This window comes from Podarcis tiliguerta, assembly GCF_965153285.1.
Source record: "Podarcis tiliguerta genome assembly, chromosome: 3".
Classification (NCBI taxonomy): domain Eukaryota; kingdom Metazoa; phylum Chordata; class Lepidosauria; order Squamata; family Lacertidae; genus Podarcis; species Podarcis tiliguerta.
Genome location: NC_139536.1, coordinates 11437889 through 11461771, shown reverse-complemented (window position 1 = coordinate 11461771; position 23883 = coordinate 11437889). Strand labels below are relative to the sequence as shown.

Below are 23883 nucleotides of genomic sequence, written 5' to 3'. Positions count from 1 at the left end.
AAAGCATGCAGCTGGCCCGTATGGGGATTGAACCCACGACCTCGGCATTACCACCACGCTCTGACCAACTGAACTGCCTTGTAACTTACCTGTTTAGTATAAAATACTTGCTCTGATCCAAAAATGAGATAGTACAAGTTACCTTTTATCTATTCCAAATGGCCCCTTCTTTTACAGAAAATGAGGGCGATTGTTTCCGTTCTAGTACATAAGCAGAGATACAGCTCTTGCTTGATATTGCATACATTGCGTGGAATGCAACACTGCGCTCTTCTAGTCATTCTCTCTCTGCAAGTGTTGCATATTGGCAGCTGGAACAATCTACAGTCACTTGTGGGGTGGGGGGAGGACAGAAGTCCTGTTGCAGAAATTGTCATAGAGGGTTTCTACTCATTGGGCTGGTCAGGTGAATTCAATAGGCCCTACAGCAGAGACTGGGACACATTTTTTCTTGCTTGCTTTTTTTTTGGGGGGGGGGGTCTTCTGATTGCCTAGTTTCCACACCTTGAAGTCATAAACTTAAAAAAAAAAAATTAAGATTCTTAGGCCTGCTGTATTTTATGGCTCATTTCTAATATACGGTAGTTGGGTGGGACAGAAAAAACTAAAACAGCAATACTGATTCTAAAGTATGGATTGATGGTGGAAAAAGTAGTGGTACCTTGGGTTACAAACGCTTCAGGTTCCAGACTGCGCTAACCCAGAAATAGTACCTTGGGTTAAGAACTTTGCTTCAGGATGAGAACAGAAATCGCGCAGTGGCAGCAGCGGGAGGCCCCATTAGCTAAAGTGGTACCTCAGGTTAAGAACAGTTTAAGGTTCAGAATGGACCTCCAGAACAAATTAAGTTCTTAACCCGGGGTACCACTGTGTGAGGTTTCTTGCCATCACTACTTCCCTCTCCAAATCTGGAATGATGGAAGACCTTGTTCCTTGGAGCAGCGGGCTGCCAACCTTTTTGTCCCTCTGGGCACTACTATCCACACCACAATATGTTCTGACTACAATAAAATGCTATAAAGTCTCATTTTAGGAATAGGAGGGAAGTATCTTTCTGGGCTGAGGAAACCCTTTGTGATGTCTCGGCACCATGTTGGCATCCCTTGCTTAGAAACTAAATACCAAGTTAAAGGTAAAGGGACATCACCATTAGGTCCAGTCGTGACCGACTGATTGCAGCGCTCCTCTCACTTTATTGGCCAAGGGAGCCGGCGTACGGCTTCCGGGTCATGTGGCCAGCATGACTAAGCCGCTTCTGGCGAACCAGAGCAGTGCACAGAAACGCCGTTTACCTTCCCACCGGAGCGGTACCCATTTCTCTACTTGCACTTTGATGTGCCTTTGAACTGCTTGGTTGGCAGGAGCAGGGACCGAGCAACGGGAGCTCACCCCGTTGCAGGGATTTGAACCGCCGACCTTCCGATCGGCAAGTCCTAGGCTCTTTGGTTCAACCCACAGCACCACCTGCATCCCAAATACCTATTTCACAACCATGGCTGTGTTCCACATTAGTGTAAAAAGGCTTTCGGGGGGGCGGGGGAGAGATGCCATGGCTGCTATCATTCACCCAGCACAATCTGAGCATGGAGTCTTGAGGAAGATGGGGCATATGATTCTCGTAAAGCATTGCAGGAACTGACTCCCAACGATCATGAAAATGTGTTTCCAGCTTGAAATACATAGGGAGTCATGGGAATCCTGTTCATCCCCTGGAAGCGCACAAAGGTGGCAGCCGCTTAGCTTTACCTTCAACATACATACTGAATGTGGCATGTAGGTAGAGATGCTACCTTCATGTGGTTCTTGAATTCGTGGCAAGCTGGTGCTGGCCCTGTAATTCCCTCATGTAATTTCAATGTGTGAGGGAATTTGTCTGTACTCCCAAACTGATTTGGGACACATGTCTGCAGTGACAGATCCTCACATAGTTAGAAGAGAAGAAGAGTTTGGATTTGATATCCCGCCTTTCACTCCCCTTCAGGAGTCTCAAAGTGGCTAACATTCTCCTTTCCCTTCCTCCCCCACAACAAACACTCTGTGAGGTGAGTGGGGCTGAGAGACTTCAAAGAAGTGTGACTGGCCCAAGGTCACCCAGCAGCTGCATGTGGAGGAGCGGAGATGCGAACTCTGTTCCCCAGATTACGTGACTACCGCTCTTAACCACTACACCACACTGGCTCTCAAGTACTCGGATCTGTTCAGCAAAATGTATTATTTTGGCGCAGCCTATAACACACAAATTTCAGGATGCTCCTATTGTAACACATAAAATATAGATCCAGGTGGTTTCACTGTACAGTTAAGCTCTCCCACAGTTTTTATTGAAATTTACAACATAATGATTTTTTATATATATTAAAAAATACATTAAAGTCCCCTAGTCATTTTTACAATGCAAGCTGCTTCTCAAATGTCTCTGTGATGCAGTGCAAATAATATAATCCAAGTTTCTCAGCCCATCACATATTTGGCTGTTTGGAGATTTAAAATCCTGGGTCCCAAGAGATCGTCTGCTCAACTTCCTTTTCATTGAAACAAACAATTTCATCTCCCACTTGAAATGCTATGTTCTTGTCCAAACTGAGCCCACAATCCATGCCAGTCTTGACTACAGGGACATCATCTTTATGGTGCTTCAGTGACGATAGGTATCCTAGGGAAAATAGACATACATAAAGCAAAAACTCCAAATTGTGCAACTTTTATTACAAGGTGAGAAATGTTTAGAGTGCAGAGATTGCTCCAATCCAGACCATGTCTTAACTGTAACTAATTTTCATATAAGTCACAGCACTCCAGAGCACACTAGGTAAAGGTAAAGGGACCCCTAACCATTAGGTCCAGTCATGGCCGACTCCGGGGTTGCGGCGCTCAACTCGCTTTATTGGCTGAGGGAGCCGGCGTACAGGTCATGTGGCCAGCATGACTAAGTTGCTTCTGGCGAACCAGAGCAGCACACGGAAACACCGTTTACCTTCCCACCGGAGCAGTACCTATTTATCTACTTGCACTTTGACGTGCTTTTGACTGCTAGGTTGGCAGGAGCAGGGACCAAGCAACGGGAGCTCACCCCGTCACGGGGATTCGAACTGCCGACCTTCTGATCGGCAAGTCCTAGGCTCTGTGGTTTAACCCACAGTGCCGCCCGCGTCCCCCAGAGCACACCACTCAGAATCAGAATTGTAGAGTTGGAAGGGAACCTGAGGGTCAACTACTCCAACTCCTGGAAATGCAGGAATCTCAACTAAAGCAGCCAGTGTTCTCATGGTTGCCACGTACAAGATTTAACCATCAAATGCCTGGGTAAACAGTAATGTTTTCAAATTCCTCCCAAAAGTTAACAGTGTTGGAGACACACACCTCACATGAGATTATATGAACACACCTCTCCAATAATTCAACACAGTCATACGGAAGAGAACCAGTAACTGATTCCACCTGGAGCTCTGCTACCCACAAAAAAATTCTACAAAGCATATTGGGAAAGTGTCTGTGGAGTTTCATACAATTGTGGGAACTGGGCAGTAGAACTGTCTGCTTAGGAAATCAACCGCTACTCACCTGTCCAAATAACTTCTTGATTACGAATTAATTTAAATTTCATCTTTTTGTCCAGCTGCCCCTTCTGTACTCTGCAGCCAGCTACTGGAACTGTACTTTTTCCAACTGTGACATCAAAGATTGCTAAAACAACAGCTGTTCCTAAGGAAAACAAAAAAGCATGAGAATCCTAAAAATGTAAAAGTGCCATTTAGGCAGTCTCTGCTCATTAAAAAGGATATGAACATTAATTCCAATCAAAATACAAAAGCTAAGGTGACTTGTATCCAGTACTAAAAAACCCCCAGCATCCAGACTTTTCAAGTTAAAAGCTGGATTTTGTGCCGTTTAAATAACGTAACTGAACAAGTCTGCAATCTTTCCCCTTGTTTTGCAATACTCGGCAGCTTTAGTCTGTTTTACTTCATTCAACAAAGTTTTACTTAGCTTAGAGCTTAGATTCATTGAAATGAATGTGATTGGTAGACCCACTGAACTCAGTAGGTCTGTTCTGAATAAATGTTGAAGCCCATCCCTTTTCCCCCTAGTCTTGACCTACAGAAGTTCTGTTCAAACTGCACCTCACTAAGTGCTGTAAGATTGCAGCAAACATTACAAGCAAAGTTTCAAGCACTGTATACCTGAAGGAGTGTCTCCAACCCCATCGTCCAGCCCAGCTGGACTCAAGGTCCAGCTCCGAGGGCTTTCTAACCTTGTGAGAAGCAAGGTTACAGGGAACCAGGCAGAGGGCCTTCTTGGTAGTCATGCCCACCCTGTGGAACGCCCTCCCAGCAGATATCAAGGAAATAAACAACTATCTGACTTTTAGAAGACATCTGAAGGCAGCCCTGTACAGGGAAGTTTTTAATGTTTGATGTTTTACTGTGCTTGATGTTTTTAAATTGTTGGAAGCTGCCCAGACTGGCTGGGGCAACCCAGTCAGATGGGTGCCATATAAATGAAGAATTATCATTATTATTATCTTGGCTGCCACAAGTCCTAGAAATTTGCATTAAAAAAGGAAAATAGATCCTTAGGAAGTGGAATTTCTGCAGCTGGTTACGGCACTGCACATTTCTGCAGAGAATCCTGTCTCTGGTTTGTCACTATTCCATGAACATCAGTACTTTAAGAAAAAGATAAGGTAAAGGACCCCTAGACGGTTAAGTCCAGTCAAAGGCGACAATGGGGTTGCGGCACTCATCTCGCTTTCAGGCTGAGGGAGCCGGCGTTTGTCCACAGACAGATTTCCGGGTCATGTGGCCAGCATGACTAAACCGCTTCTGGCACAACGGAACGCAGTGACGGAAACCAGAGCACATGGAAACGCCATTTACCTTCCCACTGCAGCAGTACCTATTTATCTACTTGCACTGGCCTGCTTTCAAACTGGTAGGTTGGCAGGAGCTGGGACAGAGCAACAGGAGCTCACCCCATTGTGCAGATTCAAACTGCCAACCTTCTGATCGGCAAGCCCAAGAGGCTCAGTGGTTTAGACCGCAGCGCCACCCGCATCCCACTTTTAGAAATATCTATCCTGAAACTGCTATCCCTTGAATGAAAGACTTCTGGTGTATCATCATGCCAAAGGTCGAGTGGCCAGACAGCTGCTTTTGGGAAGCCAACCACCCGGGCCAGCAATGCTTACCACCCACATCCCCCTATTTCTGCCATCTCAAATTCAGAAGTATACCCAACACATGCTCCTCTAGAGAACAGGGCAGGGTGCTGCTCAGCTCCGCCTGTAAATCTTCAACAAGCCGGTAGATGATTTTGTGCATTTTCAACTTTATTCCCTTCTTGGCAGCCAGCTGCTGAATAGGTTTATTTGCGTTCACGTTGAACCCGTATACAACACCTGACAATGCAACAAAGAGGGTAAGTGTAAAATTGCTATTTTACTTCTTCTTTCTAATGGCTCAAATTAAGCATACTTTAAAAGTTCCAGAGTTGCTCTATTTACCAAACATTAAGGGCAGGGCTGAGTATATTCATGAAGAGAAAATTCAAAACATCTGCAGCGTGGTAACATTCTGCACCAAGGAATGCTAAATTCTGAAACCCAACTGAATCGCACCCATTTGCATGCACCTGCTTATTTTGCATAATCTATTCCACATCTGCAAGAAAGAGATGGGGAAGAGACGTCTCGGGAACTGAAAATCCTACCCTACTCCTCTCTGACTTCCCTGATTTCACCAAGCATTCCACACACACACACACACACCTCTCAAGCCTATCTTTGCAGCCATGTGGGAGAGACCTCCTTTACAATAAAGATGAGTTTCTTGCGATGTTAAATTCTGTGCCCTGAATTCCCACAGCCATGCAGAAAGCTATTTATTTCACTTATAAAGACCTGCAAGCTGCCTTTTGTCCCACAAAGGGCCTCAAGGTGACTTGAATGAAAAGCATTACGTGAAGACTCTTAATCTTGCATGCAAAGCATTCAGAAATCAGGATGGTGCATGCAGCAACTATTCCTAAACCAGGAGAGTTAATGCGCAGCTCCAATAGTTGGCATCAAAGGTGCCAGCTGGCCACAGTCTTGACAGGTAACACAATGTGTCGAGGGGATGAGATCCGCATTCCTGACTTGCCTTGCAACATGGGTGGGAAAGTGTGTCCCATTCCATGGGAACCCTGCCTGCAGTCACTGCAGCACACCTTCTGTGTACAGTGGTACCTCGGGTTACAGACACTTCAGGTTACAGATGCTTCAGGTTACAGACTCCGCTAACCCAGAAATAGTATCTCGGATTAAGAACTTTGCTTCAGGATGAGAACAGAAATCGTGCTCTGGCAGCACAGCAGCAGCGGAAGGCCCCATTAGCTAAAGTAGTGCTTTAGGTTAAGAACAGTTTCAGGTTAAGAATGGACCTCCGGAACGAATTAAGTACTTAACCCGAGGTACCACTGTACTTTAAGGCCGGTTACCGAGCTGCTGACTGCTTGCAAGGCAAAGTGCTCTGGCTCTTTAGCTATCTAAGACACATGACTTGGTGCCGCTTTCTTCAATGGCCACCCTTTACCTTTAAATGTCTCTGCGAGGTTTATGTCATTTTCGCTAATATCCCCAATCCCACAGTGGACCACGTCTAGTTCACACTCCTCATCGGCGTCATAGCTGTCCAGGATGTTCAAGATGGCTTCCACAGAACCATCAACGTCACCTGGGTGGAGCAAAAGTCCCGGTGAGTTTAAATGGGAGTGGCACACACAAAACAAAGAACAGCACAACTTCTTATTGTACAATCCATGAGGAACTTAAGTCTCATGCAATTAAATGAGAAGGAGCCGAGCAAGGAATAGAGCTTTGATTAAATTCTTGGAAACTGTGTCTCACAGACACACCGAGAGCCAGTGTGGTGTAGTGGTTAAGAGCGCTAAGACTCGTAATCTGGGGAACCAGGTTTGCGTCTCTGCTCCTCCACATGCAGCTGCTGGGTGACCTTGGGCCAGTCACACTTCTCTTGGGCCAGTCACACTTCTCTTGGGCCAGTCACACTTCTCTGAAGTCTCTCGGCCTCGTTCACCTCACAGAGTGTTTGTTGTGGGGGAGGAAGGGAAAGGAGAATGTTAGCCGCTTTGAGACTCCTTAAGGGGAGTGAAAGGCGGGATATCAAATCCAAATTATTATTATTCTGAAATTAAAACCTCCCAGGACTTTCCAACAGTCTGATTAAAATGTTGTGGGGTTGCTTGGAATTCAATAAAGAAGAGTCTACAAATACAGCCATTAACAGTCATGACTGTTAATATCTGTATTGTATTTGCGTTATTAAATGCTTTTCACAAAGAATAAATAGTATGGGGAACGGAGGAGGCAGTTGGCAAGCTACTCTGTTAGTTGATTCTTTGGCTGAGAACCGTGAGGGTGTCTGGAGGAGTTTGTGAGGACAGGCAAGCTATGGACTAGTAACTTATGCACCGCTATGAAGGCGTTTTGAAAACAAAAATGACTAAAGCCTCTCTTGGGCTCAAGGGAGAGAAACACATTGTAGTCATTAACATATATGTGAATAATACTTGCTGTTCAACTGTTGCCAACTTGACAAGTCTCAATTTATCTTCAGGTCTTGTGTATGGTGCCTAAGGTAAAGGTAAAGGTACCCCTGCCCGTACGGGCCAGTCTTGACAGACTCTAGGGTTGTGCGCCCATCTCACTCTAGAGGCCGGGAGCCAGCGCTGTCCGCAGACACTTCCGGGTCACGTGGCCAGCGTGACAAGCTGCATCTGGCGAGCCAGCGCAGCACACGGAACGCCGTTTACCTTCCCGCTGGTAAGCAGTCCCTATTTATCTACTTGCACCCGGGGGTGCTTTCGAACTGCTAGGTTGGCAGGCACTGGGACCGAACGACGGGAGCGCAGAACCGCCGACCGTGCGATCGGCAAGTCCTAGGCACTGAGGTTTTACCCACAGCGTCACCCGCGTCCTGTGTATGGTGCCTATTTTATCATAAATGGCTAGCAATGACAGGTGCCATTCTCAATGCCAGTTAAGCCACACCTGTGTGTCAGTTAAGTAGCATAAGCAAGGACCACAGTTCAAGAATTAAAGCATTTGCTTTCCATGCAAGAGGACGACCTAAGTCCACTGCCCAACACCTCCAGGCAAGACTGTGGGAGCTCTGTCTGAAATCCTGGAAAGTCGCTACCAATCAGTGCAGACAATACTGAACTAGGCAGACCAATGGTCTCTCTTGATATAAGGCAGCTTCCTATGTACCATGTGTGCCCTCTTGTGGGCCTTGCTTTCTCGAGGCTTCAAATGGTGCTGTCAGGGAACTGCCATCGGCTCAGGGGCGAGAGGGGAAAAGCAGGAGCCCCCAAAGATTGTGGGAAGCAGCACCCCCTCAGCGGAGGAGAGTAACCACGCCTCCAGGGGAGAGAAGCTGCAGGGCTCGGAGGAGGCGAGGCGGTGCCAGGCACCCTGCCTGAGCAAAGCGGGGAGGAGAGAGGTCCTCCGTTACCCACGCCCTCCTTGCGCAGTAGGCTTCTGCGCAGAGAGGGGAAGCGCAGACTGGGTGTCAACAAACTACTCTGCTCGGGAAGGTTTAAGGACCGCCCACTCTCAGATTCTGCCAGTGAATGAGCAAGACATGGAATAGAGGCGCTCTTCATGGTGAAGGTTTTTTTTTGACACCAATAACAAGGGTTTACAGCCGACCAGGGAGGAATTTGCCTGATTGCTTGATTGCTCTCGAACAACCCCCTGATACCATTACAGGTGCTATTTAATATTATATGGGGAAGTGCACCCCGCCCAGCCCACTGCCTCGGTGCTGGGGAATAATAAATAATAATAATAATAATAATAATAATAATAATAATAATAATAATAGCAGCTCTTGGGAGCAGGACAAATCCAACTGAGTAAGAAGGACTCCACCTTTGATGATGATGTGCAGCACATTTTTGTCACTCTCCCCTTTTTCTTTCAGTCGTATACCCAGGAGATGCTTTTTGCTCTTGTACACCGCTGCCCTTCTCTGCTTCCAAGACATGTTTTCCATGCCTTCTCTGTCCTTCTTGTAGGCGTCCCTGTGCTCCTTCTGCTTCACCTCAATGACCTCTAGGTCCTTCTTCGCCTTCTCTTGTTGCTCGGCGTAGCTTCTCCACTCAACAACTTCACGAGCCCTTTGCTTGGCAGAAGAACAAAAGAGCTGCCTCTCTGATCTAGCACGATAGCTGGGATCCCGGGATCTGGGCTCCCACTCCATCTGCAGCCCCCACCCAACAGCCCAAGGGTTCCCCTCCCACCAGCAATTTATTTTTGGTGTGCACCGAGAGCTAAACAGAGAAGTGGGGAACTGTGTTCGGTACCTGGAAGGGAAGGTAGTAGTCAAACCAATCTCTGCAGCACTGACCAGCCAGATGTTAACAGCTCAGACTAGGATGGAGTCAGCCACTGAAGCTGGTACTCAAATATATGTTGCCGCCAAACACAGCTGTTCTGTTTAAATTATCTTAGGGTGTTTTTTTTAAACCTCTATTTTTTGCCTTACACTTTTTTATTATTACTTTATTTATTTTAATTTTTTATTCATTTTGTGTACCACCCTGTACTCTTAGATCTCAGGGTGGTTTGCAATATATAATCACGATATAAAAAACACAAGATAAAGGTAAAGGTAAAGGTACCCCTGCCCGTACGGGCCAGTCTTGACAGACTCTGGGGTTGTGCGCTCATCTCACTCAAGAGGCCGGGGGCCAGCACTGTCCGGAGACACTTCCGGGTCACGTGGCCAGCATGACAAGCTGCATCTGGCGAGCCAGCACAGCACACGGAACGCCGTTTACCTTCCCGCTAGTAAGCGGTCCCTATTTATCTACTTGCACCCAGGGGTGCTTTCGAACTGCTAGGTTGGCAGGCGCTGGGACCGAATGACGGGAGCGCACCCCGCCGCGGGGATTCGAACCACCGACCATGCAATCGGCAAGTCCTAGGCGCTGAGGTTTTACCCACAGCGCCACCCGCGTCCCACTTGCCTGGTGCCTAGAGGTGTCTAATGAAGGCACCAGGCAAACCTCCCCGGGGAGAGCATTCCATAAGTGGGAAGCCACTGCAGAGAAGGCCCGTTCTCATGTTACAACCCTCTAGACCTTTCATGTGGGAGGCACAGGGCCTCAGAGGATGATCTCAGGGCCCGGAGCAGTTCATATGAGGAAAGGTGGTCAATGTGGTACAGTGGTACAGTGGCCCCATTCAGAGTACAGTGGTACCTCGGGTTAAGAACTTAATTTGTTCTGGAGGTCTGTTCTTAACCTGAAACTGTTCTTAACCTGAGACACCACTTCAGCTAATGGGGCCTCCTGCTGCAGCTGCACCGCTGGAGCACGATTTCTGTTCTCATCCTGAAGCAAAGTTCTTAACCCGAGGTACTATTTCTGGGTTAGCGGAGTCTGTAACCTGAAGCTTCTGTAACCTGAAGTGTCTGTAACCCGAGGTACCACTCTATTATGCTTCTGGTGGCTTGAGGAAAGATCAGAACAAGTGTTGCTTAGTGCACAGAGATTGTGGGGCCCACTGTGCTTTCCATGAGCTGCTGCACCCTGCCGTCTGAGGTAATGGAGTGGAAGAAAGCAGGATGCAAACAGCTTACGTTCCAGGAGAGAAAATAGTTTCTTGTGCTGCCACAGCCGAAGCCAATCCGTGTTCATTCATTCTGCTCCTTCCCTCTAGTACACGGATGGGGGCCCAATACGGCCATCCTGATATTGTTGGGCTCCAACTCCCATCAGCCTCGGAAAGATGGGAGTTGCAGCCCAACGACATGGGGAAGGCCGAGGTTCTCCATGCCTGCCCTGGTAGCTTGTCCCTGCTGCTTCCCCCCCAGAGGCCTGGAGCCCAAGGTAAGTGTGTCCTCGTTGCCCAGTGAGAGGACCCACCTTGGGGGCGCCAGGCTTAAATGCTGAATGGGAAATCTGTGGTACCTCAGACTCTACTTCAAGGATTTCTTCTCCGGCTGAAGGAACTTCCTTCCATCCCACGATCTCCACCGGCATGCTTGGAGGGGCAACTTCCATGGCCTTGCCGTTCTCGTCAAACATCATACGCACTTTGGCCCAGCTTTTCCCTGCAACCAGAATACAGCCCTTTCTCAGAGTGCCTCTCTGGATGATGGCAGTGGTCACTGGACTAGAGGGGAGAAGGAGGGAAGATCGCGTTTGATTTCGTACAACCAATTTTATGCCACTAATTTTATTTGCATTTTTTTCCATAGTGAGCTGTCTTGAGGCGGGTTATAGCATATGTGGATGGTATTTCACAGTGCATATGCTTTCTGTTTACAGTGGTACCTCGGGTTAAGTACTTAATTTGTTCAAGAGGTCTGTTCTTAACCTGAAACTGTTCTTAACCTGAAGCACCACTTTAGCTAATGGGGCCTCCTGCTGCCGCCATGCCGCCGGAGCACGATTTCTGTTCTCATCTTGAAGCAAAGTTCTTAACCCGAGGTACTATTTCTGGGTTAGCAGAGTCTGTAACCTGAAGCGTATGTAACCCGAGGTACCACTGTACTTTGATATCTGTTTTATCACACTTGAGCCCGGCCCTTCCAAATAGTTCATAGAATCATAGAATCATAGAGTTGGAAGAGACCACAAGGGCCATCGAGTCCAACCCCCTGCCAAGCAGGAAACACCATCAGAGCACTCCTGACATATGGCTGTCAAGCCTCTGCTTAAAGACCTCCAAAGAAGGAGACTCCACCACACTCCTTGGCAGCAAATTCCACTGTCAAACAGCTCTTACTGTCAGGAAGTTCTTCCTAATGTTTAGGTGGAATCTTCTTTCTTGTAGTTTGGATCCATTGCTCCGTGTCCGCTTCTCTGGAGCAGCAGAAAACAACCTTTCTCTCTCCTCTATGTGACATCCTTTTATATATTTGAACACGGCTATCATATCACCCCTTAACCTCCTCTTCTCCAGGCTAAACATGCCCAGCTCAGGACAGTGTACCTAGATTCCCCACTCCTTAAGTCAGGGATGGGGAGATCAGTGGTCCTATAGATGTTGCTAGGCTTCAACTTCCCTCAGCTCCAACCAACAATCAGGCATGATGGGAAATGTAGGTCTGCAATATCTGGAGGACCGCTGGTTTGCTAATATCACCAACCCCACAGTTCCTTACTCCTGTTAGGTGAATTATGATGGAGATAAGGACCAGTCCCAAGTTCACCCACTACATTCCCGGTGGCTCTCCTGTGGCTTCCCAGAAGCACAGAAAGAGATAAGATTGGTTGGCTGGGCATGTTTAGCCTGGAGAAGAGGAGGTTAAGGGGTGATATGATAGCCATGTTCAAATATATAAAAGGATGTCACATAGAGGAGGGAGAAAGGTTGTTTTCTGCTGCTCCAGAGAAGCGGACACGGAGCAATGGATCCAAACTACAAGAAAGAAGATTCCACCTAAACATTAGGAAGAACTTCCTGACAGTAAGAGCTGTTCGACAGTGGAATCTGCTGCCAAGGAGTGTGGTGGAGTCTCCTTCTTTGGAGGTCTTTAAGCAGAGGCTTGACAACCATATGTCAGGAGTGCTCTGATGGTGTTTCCTGCTTGGCAGGGGGTTGGACTCGATGGCCCTTGTGGTCTCTTCCAACTCTATGATTCTATGATTCTATGGTTGCACAGTGGGTTCAACAGCCTAACCTCTCTTAGTGTTGCAATCATAGAAGCCACTTTGCTTCTAAATAACAGGAAATGGAAATGGAATTCGGACATCTGGAACTGGGCATGAATTAAAGGATATTTAACAAGGGAGGGGGGAATTATGGAATATTATTCCAATATGTGATCACAGTAGAGAGATTTTAACATGGACATGGATGGAAAAATATGGAGGACTGGTGGTGGCAATTAATGAAGATAAAGTTAACACTGAAGAAAAAAGCATGGTTGACATTTACCAATAATAATGACTGAAATGACTAGTGATTCTGTCAAGGAATGAAGGGGCGTGTGCCTGTGGCTCACCCTTTTCCTTTATCTGTGCGAGACTCTATGATGGTGCCTTCCACAGGGCCCGTAGAGTCTGCCTTCAGTTCCAACACCTCCGCGAGAGCCACGGTTGCCTCTGCTAAAGCCATCAAGTTGTCACCCTACGCCAAACAAAGACAGTTCAGGAAAGAGCTGAGTCGCTTGGGATCAAGGAAATGACACATCAGACCGCGTGTTACGTTACGACAGGAGATGAATAGCTCTAAAATCTGGATTACTGCACAGAAGGCTGTTTGGGGATGAGGATGATATAAACCCCTCTGCATGGAGACTGTCATTGTGTGGCCAGGTATTCCTTCATGCCCAGGAACATGCATCAGCGTCAGGGAATTTTTTTCCAACCCACAGTACTTCCTTTGCTGGGTTGTGGGTTTTTTGATCATTTGCAATAACATGAGGAAAAGACATCCAATCTGTATGGTCCGTCATATAGCAGCTTTGTTGCTGCCTCTGCTCTTTAAGGAGGCAACCCTAGGGCTATAGGATAAACAGAGAGAGGCCAGAAGTTGAATTCTACCTCACTCCTGATACCAAAACCTGGCTCTACCAATGGATGCTGGTAGAGTCAAAAAGAGGGTGTTTCAAGGGAGCACCAGGAAACAGCTTGAATTGGACAGCTCCAAAAGCCCAGGTGATGGTATAAATCACAGCTTTGTATTACCCTCCAAAACAGGGTTTCTAAGAACCCACAAAATGGACCTCCCTTCTGCCCTGCTGGTGAAAACACAGCAGGGCTTAGCTGCCCACGGCAGCGAAATCATCTTTGGGTCCCACCCATTTTAGGATTGCAGATTTAGTTGTTTATTCAGCCTCAAAAATTTACATTTGCCCCAACTAATTCTTTCCCAGATCGATGTAAGAAACATCTTAGCGTTAATCTAATGATCTGTAGATCTACACCTGCAGACACACAAGAATGGCACAAGCATTTATATTTTGCACCGTGAAAAGCACTACAAATTACCTTCCAGAATTAGCTGGAACCAGCTTATGGGAAAAGGAAACATGCTTCTGGAAATGACATGCTTCCAGAAATGAAGCCCACCTATGACCCACGGTTAGTACCGTGACAACAGGTTAAAATTACCTTTAGTGCTGAAACATGGACAGCCTGAACATCTCCTCCGTATTCTTCGCAAACCACATTGTGAGCCAGGAGCTCTTTCTTCACTCTATCCGGGTCGGCTTCAGGCTTGTCGCATTTATTAATGGCAACGATAATTGGAACTGCGAGAGAAAAGGAAACGGGGAAGAATGCCAAAGTCCAAACAGCGAAGCAGCAAACCAAAGACGTTTCCCCAAAACTACAGTTCAATCGAGTGAAAGAATATTTATTTGTGAAGCTGTTTTGATCCCACCATATCAGAATGAGCCGATCGCAAACAGGTAAGCATCTGACCTAAGGGCCTTGGAAAAAAGTGAAGACTTTCAGTGATTACTGTATTTTTTGCTCTATAAGACTCACTTTTTCCCTCCTAAAAAGTAAGGGGAAATGTGTGTGTGTCTTATGGAGCGAATGCACGCTGTGCAGCTATCCCAGAAGCCAGAACAGAAAGAGGGATTGCTGCTTTCACTGTGCAGCTATCCCTCTTGCTGTTCTGGCTTCTGAGATTCAGAATATATATTTTTTCTTGTTTTCCTCCTCCAAAAACTAGGTGCGTCTTATGGTCTGGTGCATCTTATAGAGAGAAAAATACGGTATGCATGCTATTTGACCAATGGCACTTATCTCTCCCTTCCTCCCACCCACTTTAAAGAAAAGTGCTGTACCTTTGGCATTTTTAGCATGTTGAATAGATTCCACAGTCTGCTTCATTACACCATCCTCTGCGGCTACCACCAATATGACAATATCTGTGACATGTGTACCTCTCGCCCTCATGGCTGAAAATGCAGCATGGCCAGGAGTATCCAGAAATGTTATTTTTTCTCCAGAAGGCAAACGCACTGCAAAAAAAACCAAAACAAAAACCCCAACAACAATCAAATCTATACAGCACTACCGTCAAAATTATAAATGCATGTCAAAAATCTATGCCCCACAGAGCTCCATGGGTCTTGTTCCCCACCAAAAAATGGTTACACGATTGCAGACTGCTCAAATTCCTTTTGAACATGGATTCTGTTAAGGTAGCAACAGTTCTTTACAAAGCCAAACTCGGGGAATCTGCTAAACATATATTTCTTATATGTTTTATTTTTTAAAGGTTTCTTTTACTGTCACTGCTGCAGTCCCAAGCTCCACTGTATGCCTTCATGATAAATATTATTTTCTTGGAAGCCGCGCCCCTTATTCTTGAAGCTGGTCTTCATTTCCGTACCGTACAGCAGAGTAGCGTCAGCAACTCAACCTTTAGATCTCGGACTGTTTTCTGACACCAAAACATCTTAGGAATCAAGATTGCATTGAAATCCCAAGGAATCCTGGGGGCTGTAGAATCATAGAATAGAATCATAGAGTTGGAAGAGACCACAAGGGCCATCGAGTCCAACCCCCTGCCAAGCAAGAAACACCATCAGAGCACTCCTGACATATGGTTGTCAAGCCTCTGCTTAAAGACCTCCAAAGAAGGAGACTCCACCACATGTAGTTTGTCCAAGGGTGCTGAGCGGAGACCCTTAACAGCTATGACCATTAAAGTGGCCCAAGAGTTCTTTAAATGTATGGTGTGGATGGGACAATCTGAGGAAAAAGCTGGTGTAATTATCAGTGCACGTAAAAATTGTTGAATGGTCTCTTTAAATTTGAAGGTTCATTATTGTTCCACAAGATGTGTTTTTCTTTAAGGGCCAGAGCAAATAACGTGACCTAGTTTTACAGCTGTGAAGCATTATAGCAGGTGCTGTTAAAGGTAAAGGGTAAAGGGACCCCTGACCATTAGGTTCAGTTGTGACCGACTCTGGGGTTGCAGCGTTCATCACGCTTTATTGGCCGAGGGAGCCGGTGTACAGCTTCCAGGTCATGTGGCCAACATGACTAAGCCGCTTCTGGCGAACCAGAGCAGCGCCCGGAAACGCCATTAACCTTTTCACCTATTTATCTACTTGCACTTTGAAGTGCTTTCGAACTGCTAGGTTGGCAGGAGCAGGGACCGAGCAATGGGAGCTCACCCCGTTGCGGGGATTCGAACCGCTGACCTTCTGATCGGCAAGTCCTAGGCTCTGTGGTTTAACCCACAGCGCCACCCGCGTCCCAGCAGGTGCTGTTAAGTTATGTTAATTAAGCTGTTGGGTATAGTATATAAAGAGCAGCACCTAGCTCTCTCAGTACCCTGGTGGATGGGTTGGTGGTTGGGTCATGCTTATTGATATATTGTAAAAGGAGTTTTTGTTTTTGTTATTAAAACCTAGCAAAAGTTAATTTTGCGTTCCTTGTCATGTGTGGTCTTCCCAGCAGCGCAACTTTAGCGCAACTAATCTGCAAATAGCCAACAAAAATGACTTTGATAAATCATACCAAGAAAGGCACCGATATGCTGCGTGATGCCGCCTGCTTCCATTGCTGCCACCTGAGTTTTCCGCAGCGTGTCAAGCAACGTGGTTTTCCCGTGGTCGACGTGGCCCAGGATGGTAACAACCGGAGGCCTTGGAGTTAATGAAGCTGGATCTGCAGGAGGCCTGCAATGAACAGAAACACACAAGGCTTGCAAATGAAGTCAACCAGGGGTCATCAAACTATTTCAGCAGGGGGCCGGTCCGCTGTCCCTCAGACCTTGTGGGGGGGGCGGACTTTATTTTGAAAAAACAAAACAAAAAGAAACACAAATTCCTATGCCCCAGAGATGCATTTTAAATAAAAGAATACATTCTACTCATGTAAAAACACCAGGCAGGCCCCACAAATAACCCAGAGATGCATTTTAAATAAAAGGACACATTCTACTCATGTAAAAACACCAGGCAGGCCCCACAAATAACCCAGAGATACATTTTAAATAAAAGGACACATTCTACTCATGTAAAAACACCAGGCAGGCCCCACAAATAACCCAGAGATGCATTTTAAATAAAAGGACATATTCTACTCATGTAAAAACACACTGATTCCTGGACTGTCCGCGGGCCGGATTGAGAAGGCAATTGGGCCAGATCAGGCCCCGGGCCTTAGTTTGCCTACCCATGAAGTAAACCCTCCTTGTGTTTCTCCTTAACATTTTTCTCTTAACAGATCCCTTAAAATTCCTGAGCATCAATGATCTCATGATGCGATCCTCAGCAACGAGTCACAGCCCAATGCGAGTAGCCTGCCAAGATGTGGTTTTTTCTTCTTCAGGAAACGGAGGAAGCATGGATATGCGGCTAAATGAAACAGGGCGCTCTCTTCACAGCAAAGGGCTTTACTTCAGTCAGAGCTTCTTTGTTTATTGAGTTATAGAAGCTAAAAGATCTCAGAAAAGTTTATTTCAAAGACAACTGACCAAATGAGATTTCCATAATGGCTAAAATGGTTTTTATTTGGACTCGTAGACAGAAGCACAGGAATCGTTTTCCAACGTACTTCTTATTAATAAAAATTTCAGTGTGGCGCAAGCAAATTTTTATTCTGAAAGCGCGGCTCAGAGAAAAACAGTTGAGAACCACTGGGCTAGAGGATAAGCAAAGCAAAGGGGGTACAGACAGAGAGAAAACAAAATTGGCTCAATATTAATTAAGGCTTTGATTGACTATTTAATTTCTATACTGCTTAACATACTGAAAATATCTCTAAGCGTTATACAAATAACTGAAGCAACAACAGACAACTTAAAACAAAATATTATGAAAATGCAGTTAGATATAATTTGTACATTCATACAAAGTTACTAACATATTTAAATTAATATCAATTCATTTTTTTCTGACACACCCTCCCTCTCAGCCTCTGGGCTCTCACCCAGGGTCCAAACAAAGAATCAGCTAACTGCAGACATCACCTTAGACTTGCTTTCAGGGGCAGGTCCAAGGTGAATGGGTAGATTCTAAGAATTCCCACAGCTATGTTCCATTCAGCTGCAAGAGCTTCTGTTCACATAGTAAGAGTTGCTTCATATAATGGGTTTTGTTCACCAAAGAACCCCTTCCATGAGTACAGCTCTCCTTCCATGAACGGAAACTCCTTTGACTCATAATAATAATAATAATTTTATTATTTATACCCTGCCCATCTGACTGGGTTTCCCCACTCTGGGCGGTTTCCAGCACACACAAAAACCTAAGCGAAAAGTTAGGATCCAAGCTTGTGAATGAGTATCAAAGACTATAGACATCTAACAAAAGCCGGAATAGCAAAAGAGCGATGGAAAACAGGGTCTACATAAACCTAGCAACGAAAATCAATTAACCCAAGCCATTACCTCTTTACAGCATCTTTGTTTTCTTTGATTTTGTCTTCTTTCAACTTGGCCCATTTGTGTTTCATGCCGGATTTTTGAACGATGTCCTTGATCAACGCTTCATTCAGGACCGAGTCGGGTTCTAGTGCGTCTATATCAACACTCGTGTTTAGCAAGGCTTCGTATATATGATCTGAATACAGAAACGGAAGGTTGTACTGGTCAATGCACCAACCTCAGGAAGAACCTGGTTGATGAAGCAGCTCTAAGAAGAGCCTGCTGGATCAGGCCAGTGGCACATCTGGGGCAGCATCCTGTTCTCACAATAGCCAACCAGATGCCTGTGGGAAGTCCAAAAGGAGGACCCGAGAACAACTGCACTCCCTCCCACTTGTGATTCCGAACAACTGCCAATTGGACGCATACTGCCTCCAACAAGGGAAGTAAAACATAGCAATTTGGACTACTTGGAGCCTAGCTGGATAGGGTCTTTGTCACACAGGGACTTGCAGTCACCACCCCAGCAGCCACTGAATTCAAGCCTGGATTTCAGTGCTGTATAGTTAAAGCCATGGTTTTCCCAGCAGTGATGTATGGAAGTGAGAGCTAGACCATAAAGTAGGCTGATCGCCAAAGAATTGATGCTTTTGAATTATGGTGCTGGAGGAGACTCCTGAGAGTCCCATGGACTGCAAGAAGATCAAACCTCTCCATTCTGAAGGAAATCAGCCCTGAGTGCTCCCTGGAAGGACAGATCCTGAAGCTGAGGCTCCAATACTTTGGCCACCTCATGAGAAGAGAAGACTCCCTGGAAAAGACCCTGATGTTGGGAAAGATGGAGGGCACAAGGAGAAGGGGACGACAGAGGACGAGATGGTTGGAAAGCAGAGACATCACTTTGCCAACAAAGGTCCGTATAGTTAAAGCTATGGTTTTCCCAGTAGTGATGTATGGAAGTGAGAGCTGGACCATAAAGAAGGCTGATCGCCGAAGAATTGATGCTTTTGAATTAGGGTGCTGGAGGAGACTCTTGAGAGTCCAATGGACTGCAAGAAGATCAAACCTATCCATTCTGAAGGAAATCAGCCCTGAGTGCTCACTGGAAGGACAGATCCTGAAGCTGACTTTGGCCACCTCATGAGAAGAGAAGACTCCCTGGAAAAGACCCTGATGTTGGGAAAGATGGAGGGCACAAGGAGAAGGGGACGACAGAGGACGAGATGGCTGGACAGTGTTCTCGAAGCTACCAGCATGAGTTTGACCTAACTGCGGGAGGCAGTGGAAGACAGGAGTGCCTGACGTGCTCTGGTCCATGGGGTCACGAAGAGTCGGACACGACTAAATGACTAAACAACAAAATTTATCACTACCACCTTGGGAAAATATATTTCACATGTGGGGGAAAAACTCTAAATGAAACAAGCCAAAGAAGTACAACAAAGGGTTTTCCATTCTCCTCTCCCAACCCCCCACCACAGAAAAAACCCCATCCAACTGGGACCAATTCTATGGCAAATTCATTTAATTCAAACCTTTCTCAGATGAAAGTAGCTCAAGCACATCGGAAGCAGATGGCTGAGGAATGCTCTAGAGGATGAAAGACATCTTACACAAACCTCCTTTATGGCACTGGAAAGGCAGGAAATCTTGAAACAATTAAAATGGGCTAATGAGTGACATAAGCTCCGCTGCAGGACTCCCAAGTCAGCAGATACAAGGCCCACATTCTCCTGTCTTGTCAGCAAAGGAAACTGCAATATACTGAGTTAGACTATTGGTCCATCTATCTCAGGGTCTCTTCAAGGTTTCAGACAGGAGACATTGCCAGCGCTGCCTGGAGAGGCTGTGAACCCAACTTGTATGCATGCAGGGCAGATGTTATACTGAGCTTCACTAAAAGGGGATTCAAGTGGGAGCAGCTGAGAAGGAATTCTGATGATGGTACCCTTTGCAAAGTCAAAGAAACAGTCTCACCTATGTCTTTATGCATGGCTTTTGCAAGGTCTTCCACGGTCATTCTGGACATTATCTCAACCTCCTGCTTCTCTGGTTTTGGTTGTACAGGTCGCTGTTTCTCCTTGGCTGATTTCTTTCTCTGCAAGAGAGTTCAAGGAGTGCACATGGGATGGATGGAAGGGGAAGCAGTTTCAAGCAAAGCTGTAAAATCTTAAAACGCAATGCCTCCTTTGCCTATACGGCAGCCGGACACACACAGCTATGTAAGAAAGATCCACAGGGACTCAGCTCCGGTGAACAAAGTGCTGATGCACTTTGAAAGAGGAAGAATTAAACCATATGTTGTGCCGTATTACCATTTTTCATCTTGTTTCCAATGGTTTCCACTTTTGTCATTTCAAGATGGGCTGGGCAAAAGGCATACTTGAATTTGTTCAGAACAGATCAAACACTTTTACTCAATGTTTCTTTGGCATTAACCATCGTTTTTGTTTCTTTACAAAACACACTGAAGATTCCTCTACAAAACAGCGCCAGCTTTCATTCCACAGGCACACACAACAGGAATTCTTGGAAGCAAGAATAAAGTAGCTGTTAATTACCTCCTTGGTTGTTAAAAGCCTGAATTGTGAGCTGGTGTCTGGCTGCCAGAGCAGGGGGTGCAGCTGAACTGGGCACATGGGGTAGGCAGATGACAAGACAGGCTTCCACTGTGTTCGGTGTACTTTCCCATAAGCCAGGGAGTGCAGCTGCCGGCAAGCACGGTGCAACTGGCCCAAGTTCTCCAGCGTCAGCATCACCCTCCAGTTCATTTCTTCTCTGAAGGAAAGGATAGAACGAGTCACCTTTCAAGATATATGGACCATTAGAAGCCGCAAATGAGAACAGAAAGCAGCACCAGGAGGAACAGGAATGCTGTGTCTTCCATGGCTGTGTGGAAGACGAAATGTCAGATGGAATTTTTATTGATGTGTGTGCGTGTGTGTGTGTGTGTGTGTGTGTGAGAGAGAGAGAGAAAACCATGCTTACTGTATCTGAAGAAGTATGCATGCACACAAAAGCTTATACAGTGGTACCTTGGGTTACATACACTTCAGGTTACATACGCTTCAGGTTACAGATTCCGCTAACCCAGAAATAGTGCTTCAGGTTAAGAACTTTGCTTCAGGATGAGAACAGAAATTGTGCTCCGGCGGCACAGCAGCAGCAGGAGGCCCCATTAGCTAAAGTGGTGCTTCAGGTTAAGAACAGTTTCAGGTTAAGAATGGACCTCCGGAACGAATTAAGTACTTAACCCGAGGTACCACTGTACCCAGAACAAACTTAGTTGGTCTCTAATGTGCTACTGGACAATTTTTAAATTTATTTTGACATGCTTACTGTAATTCAATATTCTACATAACTATTGAAAACCACAGAGGCTCCCATCTTCCTTTATTCCTGGCACCCTAATCAGAAAATAATAATTGGTTGTCATGTCTGGACCCCAAGAAAGAAATCTGGCAACGTTATGAATCAAAAGGAGGAATCTCCCCAGATGCGGACTGTGCTACAGTGATGGAAGAAGCTGCACCCAGCAAAGATGTGAAGATTGTCAACAGACAGCTTTTCCAGGTCATGTGGCCAGCATGACTAAGCCGCTTCTGGCGAACCAGAGCAGCGCACGGAAACGCCGTTTACCTTCACGCCAGAGGGGTACCTATTAATCTACTTGCACTTTGACGTGCTTTCGAACTGCTAGGTTGGCAGGAGCTGGGACAGAGCAACAGGAGCTCACCCCGTCACGGGGATTCAAACCGCCGACCTTCTGATCGGCAAGTCCTAGGCTCTGTGGTTTAACCCACAGCGCCACCCGCATACCCCTAGTTCCATATGTCTGCTTTTGATCCCCCCCCTTTTTTTTTTGCTTTGAACTCATTTTAAACTTTTCTTGATGTTATTTTCTGGTTTTATGCTTCTATATCGTTGCAAACTGTCATGTGTGTGTGTATATAAATATTTGCAGCAGCTACAAAGATATATATTTTTATAAACATGAGTACTTGCTACCAGAAAGGAAGAGGATATGAAGGTCTTATTTTTATCTGTAAGCCTGCCTTGTGTCACTGTCAAGCATGCATAAATAAATAAATAAATAAATTAACAATAATAACAATAACAGTAGTAAAAGACAGGAAACAGTGACACAGACACTCAAAGGGGGCCAGGGGTATAATAATAATAATAATAATAATAATAATGATGATGATGATGCCCGTGGCCTTTGTGACATGAACTCTATGGCAAATGGGCCGCTCTTCCTTATATGGAGAGAAAAGAAACAGGGCGCGTAAGGGAACAGCCAATCCTGCTCCAAGGCTCCCGTTCATCCATTCAAATCAGCGGGAGAGGACTGACAAGCCCCGCCCACTTCCTCATTGCTTCCGTCCCCTCGCCGTCCGGCTTCCCTCCTGCTTTGCCGCGACCCTGCCTGAAGGTGGCGCTCGCGCATCTCGGCCGCCAACGGCTCCTTTTAAACCCCCCCCAAACCACCCAGCCCATGCGCATGCGCAACCCAACTGCCGTGTCTCGAGACAGGGCCGTTAGGAAAGCCGCTGTCGCCGCCGCTTCTCGCGCTGGTATTCCGTCCTCGCCCCCCGTCCCCAACCGAGCACCCACCCGGGTGCGTGTGTTTCTGTAGCTACCTGTTCTCCGGAAGAAGCCTGCCTTCTCCCTCTTCCTCAGCGAGGAGCCGAAGGCCCCAGCGCAACCCTTGAAAAGAAAAGAAGAGGAAAGGTGTTCTTCATTCCGAGTTCTTCACTGAGCATGCGCCACCCTTCCCGAGCATGCTCGGTGGCGGCGGCCGAAGCCCTGTAGCCCTTCTCTTGCCCTCACTCGGGAAGGGCGGGGCCGCAACTCACGTGGTGAGAAGGGATGTTAGAAAGCTGCTGAGCGACAGCTGAATAAGCCCCTGGCTGAGTTTCTATAGGTTTTGCTTCCTAGTAATTAATTTTCAGCTGATGTTTGTCGCGAGTTTACTTGAAGCTGTGTATTTCTATACCCACTTCATGCCAGGGCACAAAAGTCGGTTTACAATGTTAAAACTGAAGCCACAAAATAAACCGTATAAAGTGTAACGTTGGGGTCACTCCTGATTTTGAGTCATCCCTGAGGGTTGCATTTGCCTCCATCACTTAAAAGAGGCATAAGTTCCACTGTATTCGGTGCTGCAAAATAAATACAAATAAATAAATGCAACCCACTCCTTTGTTCAATGGTAAAGATAAAGGGGCCCCTGACCATTGGGTCCAGTTGTGGCCGACTCTGGGGTTGCGGCACTCATCTCACTTTACTGGCCGAGGGAGCCGGCGTACAGATTCCGGGTCATGGGGCCAGCATGACTAAGCCGCTTCTGGCGAACCAGAGCAGCACATGGAAATGCCATTTACCTTCCCACTGGAGCGGTACCTATTTATCTACTTGCACTTTGACGTGCTTTCGAACTGCTAGGTTGGCAGGAGCAGGGACCGAGCAATGGGAGCTCACCCCGTCGCAGGGATTCAAACCGCCGACCTTCTGATCGGCAAGTCCTA

General features: G+C 46.4%; 1 protein-coding gene across 2 annotated transcripts; it reads right to left on the bottom strand.

Moving 5' to 3' along the window:
• Positions 1 to 2286: 2286 nt before the first annotated feature.
• On the bottom strand, positions 2287 to 23423 carry MTIF2 (mitochondrial translational initiation factor 2). Of its 2 annotated transcripts, XM_083432606.1 has the most exons (15): positions 22996 to 23423; positions 22390 to 22416; positions 20914 to 21130; positions 20330 to 20450; positions 18377 to 18548; positions 16501 to 16661; positions 14814 to 14990; positions 14131 to 14270; positions 13020 to 13144; positions 10978 to 11182; positions 8933 to 9185; positions 6573 to 6713; positions 5234 to 5398; positions 3562 to 3702; positions 2287 to 2653 (listed from the first exon to the last, which is right to left on the bottom strand). In XM_083432606.1, exons 3-15 carry the CDS (start codon positions 21121 to 21123, stop codon positions 2484 to 2486), a joined length of 2181 nt encoding a protein of 726 aa, XP_083288732.1. In that variant the 5' UTR covers positions 21124 to 21130; positions 22390 to 22416; positions 22996 to 23423; the 3' UTR covers positions 2287 to 2483. The 2 variants fall into 2 exon arrangements, with proteins under 2 accessions (XP_083288732.1, XP_083288731.1); XM_083432605.1 differs by lacking the exon at positions 22390 to 22416.
• Positions 23424 to 23883: the final 460 nt, after the last annotated feature.